Raw genomic sequence first — 8,187 nt, forward strand, 5'->3', positions numbered from 1 at the left:
GGATGGGTGATGGAAATCTTGAAGTGGGATGGTACCGATTTAACAGGTAAAGTGAGGAGATAATCACTGAGAAACTGGACACAGAAGGGGAATGTAAACAGGGGAACAAGGGGTGTGTGAATGGGAAATGCAGGGAGACTGGGATCATCAGTGACTACACTGAGATGGGGAGTAAATGCAGGGAGAGGGGAGATCCCACATTCTCAGGGTAGAGAGAAGGGGGAGGTACAACAGAGAAGGAATTCCCAGGAATGGGGTGTTATTAACCAGAGACAGGGTACAGACAGGGTGAGTGTAATTTCCCATCACTCTGAGTGAATAAACCTCCTCAGATCAGGGACTGACTCTCCGATTGTTGTTTCAGTTCTGGAGGATGGAAGATTCCCGAGACGGTCGTTCCACAGGGTCGCTGCTCCGGGGAGAACCCAGGCTGGTTAAACGGTAGGGTCAGAGTTTACATCAGTGGGGCTCAGGTTTATTCGGAGAAGGTCAGACTGATGACCCGGATCCCTTTAGATACGAACACAAAACTCCACTTCCCTGCGAGGACTTCCCACAGTTACCCAGAACCACACTCCAGACCTGTATCCTCATGGAGTTTGGTGGAGGAGCTCCAGCTTCCTGGAGATTCCCAGGAGTTGGGCTGTGGTTCCATGGATTCAGAGCTGGTGAATTCTCTGAATGTCGGTGAAATTTTTACAGTGATTTTGTCTGGGCTTTGCAGCTAAACCTGAGTTTGGGAACATCAGGGGTGGGGCTTCACCAGATGTCATTCAAGTAAGGGATGGGGCTTCACAAGCTGTCAGTCACATCAGGGGCGGGGCTTCACCAATGTCAGTCACATGACGGGTGGGGCTTCACCTGATTTCAGTCACATAGGAGAGGGACAACAGCATCTGTCAACCACAGCTGGATCTGCATCTCTTCAGAGGCCCCTAGCATGGGCACAGAACCTGATCTCCCTGAGAGATCTCCCCATAGTCACTCAGACCACACTATGTATCATCATGGAGTCCAGTGTAGCAGTACTGACTTCTTGGAGTTGGGTTACAGAACCCATCTGACCACAGAACCCATTCTGGATAATTCCTGGCAGGGGTTCAATGGCCACAGACTCATTTCAGTGGTGGGGCAATCTCCAGGGAGTTGGGGAAGTCTGCAGACATCATCGTCCACCAATTAGTGGGATAAATTAATGGTTGCCATGGTAATGTAGCGGTTAGCACGTCGCTATTACGGCTCGGGACATCGGAGTTCAGAGTTCAATTCCAGCATCATCTGTTCTCCCACCGTCTATACAGGTAGGTTAATTGGTCATTGTAAATTGTCCCATGATGAGGTTTGGGTTAATTGGGGTTGTTGAGGGTTACTTGGGTGGTGTGGCTCGAAGGGTCAGAAGACCTTACTCTGTGCTTTATTGCCAAATAGATAAATAATAAATTTAATTTACTAAACATTCAGTTCAATTGTGGAGAAAACATCAGAAATAGGAATAATACTGCAAGCTACAGACCAGTATGTCTCAGGTCAGTGGTGGGGAAGCTCGTGGAGCTGATTCTTATGGATTAAATTTATGATCATTTGGAAGGTCATTGGTGAGTTAGGGACAATGAATGAGTCTTTCTTTGTGCGGGACAAGTCATGTCTTACTGACTTGCTTGAGTTTTGTGAGGAGTTGGCAGAGGTGATTGATGAAAGTAGAGCTGTGGATGTTGTCTTCAGAGAATTTGGACCATAGGCTCATCAGACAGAGGAGCAGATTTTGGCCACTTTGCCCTTTGAGTCTGCTCTGCCATTCCATCATGGCTGATTTACTGTCACTCTCAACCCCATTCTCATGCCTTCTCCCGTAACCTTTGACACCCTCATGGAATAAGAACCTATCAACCTCAACGTTAAGTATACCCAATGACGTGACTTCCACAGCCATTTGTGGCAATGAATTCCACAGAATCACCACCCTCTGGCTAAAGAAATTCCTCCTCATCTCTATGCTAAAGGGAGATTCGTGTGTTCTGAGGCTGTGCCCTCTGGTCCCAGACTCCCCCACTATAGGAAGTATCCTCTCCATGTCCACTCTATCCAGGCCTTTCAATATTCGATAGGTTTCAGTGAGATGCCCCAGACGTTTGACAAGGTCCCTCATGGAGGCTCATTCAGAAGATGAAGGTGCTGCTGCGGGGAGGGTGGGGTGGAGAGGGAGAGGGCAGCAGCTCAGTGCTGACTGAGGCCGGACCGGAACGTGGGTTGTGAACCACTGATTTACAGCGGGTCCTGATTCACATTCCCCGCTGTACTGTGGGACCGGGTACATTTTACAGTGCTTATAAATCTCATTCCAGGTTCCCATCCCAACGTGGGAGAGGGGGAGGTGAGCAGGACCGTCTGCTTCACTCACGCACAAGCCTCCTGTTACTGGAGCCAGGAGATCCAGGTGAAAAACTGCTCCGGTTACTTTGTGTATCGGCTGAAGGCCACACCCAGGCAACATGCTGTGTACTGTGCAGGTAGGTCACCGTTCCCCAGTGACACAGTAGTGTGGTAGTTGTGGGGAAATTCTGGGACGTCCTGAGTCACCAACACACACCACGGGCTGAGTTTTCCAGTCGGCTGCCCTGCCCGTGGTCTGTGATCACCTTTCCCGTATCCCCCTTCACACCGGGGTCAGAATGAAACTGCCCAGTCTGACCTGTGACAGAGATCATAGAACACAGAACAGTACAGCACAGCACAGGCCCTTCGGCCCACAATGCTGTGCAGACCTACTCTGAGATCAATCTAACCCTTCCCTCCTACATAACCCTCCATGTTTTTGTCATCCACATACCTATGAGTTTGTTAAATGCCCCGAATGTATCTGTCTTTACCACCGCCCCTTGCAGGGTGTTCCACACACCCACCCCTCTCCACCCTATACTTTACTTCAGGAAGAATCAGGATCTGGGTGAGGGATGGACAGCGTCCTCACTGAGGGTGGCGGCAGGGTTACGTGGTCAGTGTCACGGGAATTAGAAACGTGGGCTTCAGGGATCACTGACTGGGTCTGGCTGGGCTGATCAAATGGGTCGTGTTAGGATGGATGGATGAGGGATCGGACAATGATCATTGTGTGTTGGGGATGGTGGGAAACACTGAGAGTGCCAAGGCCCCAGTGGCCGGGTGGGAACTCACTGGATACCTGGTGCGTCCATGGAGGTTAGTGATATTGGGGAGCACTGTGATACCGGAAGTGTACAGACCCACAGCTGGACAGTGCAGGTCAGGAATCAGTGGTCGGATCATTGAAGGAAATGCTGATCCCCGTGTTGATCACTGAACTTCGTCCCAAAGTGTGGTAGTGTCTGGGAGAGGGAGGGATGGAGTGTCTAACAGGAGAAAGATGGAGTGAATGGCGAGAGTTGTGTCTGTGGGGTGGGGTAGATTTCAGTGGAGGGATTTCCGTGTCTCAGGAGGGATGGATGGTAAAGAGTGAGGGATGGGAAGTGTTATGAAAGAAGAGGGTTGACTGAAGAGGGAGGAGTGAATGACACGGGCGGACTGTCTGTGGTTAGAGATTTGAACTCGCGGGAACCCAGGAAGCAATGACTGGAGAACCTGGGCTGGGTTTGTCCACCACACGATCTGGTGTCAGTGGAGGAGATTGTCAAAGGGAATGTTCCTCTCCCTGTTCAATCCCTGAACTTCATTCTGACTCGGGCTGAGGACAATGACTGGTGTTCAGGAGGGAGAGTCAGTGGAGGGAGACTGAGTGTGTCAGGGTCATTGAGTTAACCCCTCTCCCCCACCTCCTGTCCCAGTCTGACATCCGAATTTGACGATTACACTCTGCCAACCGCTGTTAATTTCTTCATTTAATTTCCAGATCCACCGAATTCCAAAGGGACTAGCCAGAAGCCGTCCTCTGGCCCAGAGAAAGAGACATGCTCAGGTATCAGGTCTTTTTTGATAGAGGGGAGGGTGGGGGTGTCTTCAGTCCAGTTTGGATCCCAGTCACACCCTGTGACACCACCCACAATATTCAGGAGCAAATACAGTCACAGTGTTCGGAGAGGCCTCATTAAACCCTTCTCGTAGTTTGTGTAAATGTCTCAGACCCACCTTTGTGTACAGGTGTGTACAGCTCCTCATTCCACACCTACCTCGCTCCACTCCACCTTCCCTCTCTGACAGTCTGTGCGTCTCATCTCCGAGGGTCACTGATGCTCAGCATTAGACCCGGACAGTCTACCTCCCTGTTCACCCACTGCCAAAGTCAGCTTACCCCAGCTCCACCCCACTCCATTCCATCCCCTACCCCCTCTCCCTCACCCGAGGTGTGTGCAGATGTCATGGTCTTGCATTCTCTGGAGTAGATGAGCCTGTTTCACCGACCTCACCCCCACCACCACCCTCACACTGGGGGTTTGCTGCCTCTGGACCGGCTCCGGCAAAGGTCTGACTGAGGACTTCTCTCAATCTTCCAGTGAAGGGGCTCCCGTCAAAGGACGAGTGTGAGGAGATGATCAACAGTGCCCAAGTGTTCATCCTTGGGAAGAACAACCTGGGAAACCCCGAGGAGCAAGAGGCCTACCTCCGTCAGGTGAGAGATGTAGTCCACATTTATTCCCAGGGTGGAGATTGTGGTTCATGTGGCTTTGGTCATTCCTGTTCAATGAGCAGTGACTGTCCCTTCCCGATAAACGGTGAATGACTCAACCCAGAAACGGTGACATCTGAGTCACCGGCAACTCTCTGTTTTCCATCACCACCCAACGTAAGAGATAAGAGCAGAATTAGGCCTTTGACCCCATCACCTCTCCCCTCAACCCCTTTCTCACGCTTTCTCTCCAAAACCCTAACCCTCTTATTGATAAAGAAACTATCGATCTCTGTATAAATACACCAAGTGATTTGACTCCACCACCAACTGTGGCAAAAAAATTCCACAAACTCACCTCAGTTTCAAAGAGACGTCCCTTTCCTGAGAGGTGTGTCCTTGGATCCGGGAGTCCCTCACTCACATCAAAACCCTTTACACATCCGCCCCATCCAGGCCTTTCAATATCCGGTAGTATCAGTGAGATTTCACCCCCCCACCCCCCCCCCCCCCATCTCCCTTTCCTGAGAGGTGTGTCCTTGGATCCGGGAGTCCCTCACTCACATCAAAACCCTTTACACATCCACCCCATCCAGGCCTTTCAATATCCGGTAGTATCAGTGAGATTTCACCCACCCCCCATCTTCTGAACTCCAGCCCAGAGACCTCAAACACTCCTCATAAGTTAAGCCTTTCATTCCTGGGATTAATCTCCCCCAACTCCCTGTCACCGCTCCACATTTACAAAGTTTGCCCTTCCCCATTTATTCTTTGCTCTGTTCCCAGACGTCACTGGGTTTCAAAGTTCAAAGTAAGTTTATGATCAAAGTACTGTACGTCTCTGTCACCCCCTGAGATTTGTTTTCTTGTAGGCATACTCAATAAATCTATGGGATAATAACAGAATCAGTGAAAGTCTGCCCAACTAGGGTGATCAACCAGCGTGCAGAACTCAACAAACTGTGCAAATGTAAAAAGAAGAAATAATAACAATAATAAATAAATATCAGGAACATGAAGAGTGAGTCCCTGAAAGTGAGTCCCTGAAAGTGAGTCCATTGTTTGTGGGATGCAGTGGGTATTATTTCCCAGATTTAAGGGGGAATCTGAGATTTGTGGATATAATGCAGGGAAGTGCACGGTCATGCACATTGGCAGAAGGAATAAAAGCATGGACTATTTATTAAATGGGGAGGAAATTGAAAACTCAGTGACTTGGGAAACCTCCTGCAGGATTCCCCAGAGGTTAACTTGGAAGTTGAGTCGGTGGTAAGGAAGGCAAATGCAATGTTAGAATTCATTTCAAGAGGACAAGAATGCAAAAGCAAGGATGTAATGCTGAGTTTTTATAAGACATTGGTCAGACGACACTTAGACTAAACAAAAGGTGTACTACCATTGGAGAGGACCCAGAAGCGGTTCACTAGATTGATATTAGGAATGAAAGGGTTAACACTTTGAGGCATGTTTGATGTCTCCAGACCTATACTCACTGGAGTTTAGAAGAATGAGGGGAGAATCTCATTGAAACCTATCGAATATTGAAAAGCCCAGAGAGAGTGGATGTGGAGAGGATGTTTCCTGTTGTGGGGAGTGTAGGACAAGAGAGCACAGCCTCAGGATTGAGGTCATCCGTTCTGAACAGGGAACAGGAAAAATGTCTTTAGCCAGAGGGTAGTGAATCTGTGGAGGTTAAGTCATTGAGCATATTTACGGAGGAGGTTGATAGGTTCTTGACGAAGCAGAACGTCAAAGGTAATGGAAAGAAGGCAGAAGAATGGGGTTGAGAGGGACAATAAATCGGCCATGATAGAATGGCAAAGCAGACTCAAGGGACTAAAATTCCCAACTTTGCTCCAATGTCTTATGGTTCCGGAGCCTAATGGTTGTAGAGTAATAACTGTTCCTGAAACTGGTGGTATGGGACAAAACGCTCCTGTAACTCCTTACCGGTGGCAGCAGCGAGAAGCGGCCTGGCCTGGATTGTGGGGCTCCTTGATGGTGGATGCTGCTTTCTTGTGGCAGTGCTTCCTGTAGATGTGCTCGAAGACGGGGAGAGCTTTTCCTGTGATGGACCAGGCTGTATTCATCACTTTTCACAGTCTTTTCCATTTCTGGGCATTTACCCCATGACCACCGGCTATTCAGAGACCCACCGCACCAGTCTAGTTTAGACCTCCTCTGTTAGTTTCCCTGCAAAGATATTGGTTTCTCTTGGGTTCAAGTTCAACCCGTTCTCTTGTACAGTTTGTGTCTGTCCCAGAAGAGATCCAGGAATCTGAATCCCTACCGAGTGTACAAGCCACAGAGCCACAAAGTCATCTGACCTATCTTTCTGTTTCAGTCCTCACTGGCAGAGTAAACCGGAGATCATTACCCTCGAGATCCTCCTCCTTCCCCAACACCCTCTGCTCATTCCACAGGATCTCATCCCTTCTTCTACAAACTGTATGTCGTTGGTAACAGCTTGTACAGTGACCTCTGGTTGTTTGCCATAACACCGTAAGACATAGGAGCAGAAATAGCCATTTGGCCCATCGTGTCTCGGTATTATTTATTTATGTTTTTTATTTGAACAGAATATCATTTACAATTCATTGTCAGTCTGTGTGTAGTTTTTCATTAATTCTGTTGAATTTCGCTGTTTGACTCTAAATTGCATCAAGAAAATGAATCTCAGGTTTGTATATGGTGACATATACCTACTTTGAGAATAAATTTACTTTGAACGTTGAACTTTTATGCCTTTTGTTGAGGCAACTGGGTTAACCAGAAACAGCTTTTTCTTAAGCTGCTCCCCTCACCTGGTCTGGCTGCTGGGGAGGGAGTGAACGGGATTCCACTCGACGTGCTGGGGGAGCGGGTGGGGGCGATTTCCAACACTGTCCAGACAAACCGATTTGCATGTTTGTGAGTAAGAGGGTTCCCCTGGTGTGGGGGAAAATGATTCCTGTGGGTGGGGGTGAGGGGCGGATGGTTATTTTAGACAAATGGGAATTGTCTGATTTGGAAGGAATGGAGTTTTCCTGGTGTAGTTCTTGGTGTGGAGGAGAAGGGAATCTCCTGGTGGTAAGTGATGGATTCTGTAGGTGATGAGGGGAGGGCGCCTCTGTTGTCCTGACCCCCCACACGGTGCGGTCTAACTGTGTTTCTTCACCATTGACACCCCTGTCGACAGGTGCGTGAGATGTTGATCGAACAGCTCCCCTGCAAGCACGTCCTGTCCAAGAGTGAACACGACAATGGGGGAGGGAAGTGAGAAGGAAGGTGTCAGATTGTGATCTTCCAACGTATCACAGGCTGATGGACGGTGGTGATGTGTGTGAGGTGTTCGTGGGGTGTGGAGTGGGGCACGAGTTGGTGGTTGTTGTGGGGTGTGTGGGAAGATGGTGGGAAATCTAAATGTCAGTGAAATATCTGCATGAGCATGTATCTGGTTGTTCTTCTGTCATCTCTGTAGCTTATTAGCAAACAAGTTACTCTTCTGTTAGTTACTGATTTGAATTATTTCTCAATTTAATGTAATAATGGCTTTAATCCAAGTAATGAAAGACACATTTGTGTTCCTGTAATGTGGCTCCAATTATTTCTGTATTTCTTATGCATCCAAT

At 48.6% G+C, this 8,187-nt stretch overlaps 1 protein-coding gene across 1 annotated transcript; it reads left to right on the forward strand.

Moving 5' to 3' along the window:
• Positions 1-364: 364 nt before the first annotated feature.
• LOC140724006 (uromodulin-like) lies at positions 365-7,921 on the forward strand (the record flags this gene model as incomplete). The annotated part of the gene is made up of 5 exons (XM_073038499.1): positions 365-441; positions 2,343-2,507; positions 3,863-3,928; positions 4,464-4,579; positions 7,755-7,921. Coding segments are annotated over 5 exons (505 nt in total), but the record flags the coding sequence as incomplete, so codon positions are not given.
• Positions 7,922-8,187: the final 266 nt, after the last annotated feature.

The sequence above is a fragment of the Hemitrygon akajei genome, unplaced genomic scaffold (assembly GCF_048418815.1).
Source record: "Hemitrygon akajei unplaced genomic scaffold, sHemAka1.3 Scf000151, whole genome shotgun sequence".
NCBI classification, from domain to species: domain Eukaryota; kingdom Metazoa; phylum Chordata; class Chondrichthyes; order Myliobatiformes; family Dasyatidae; genus Hemitrygon; species Hemitrygon akajei.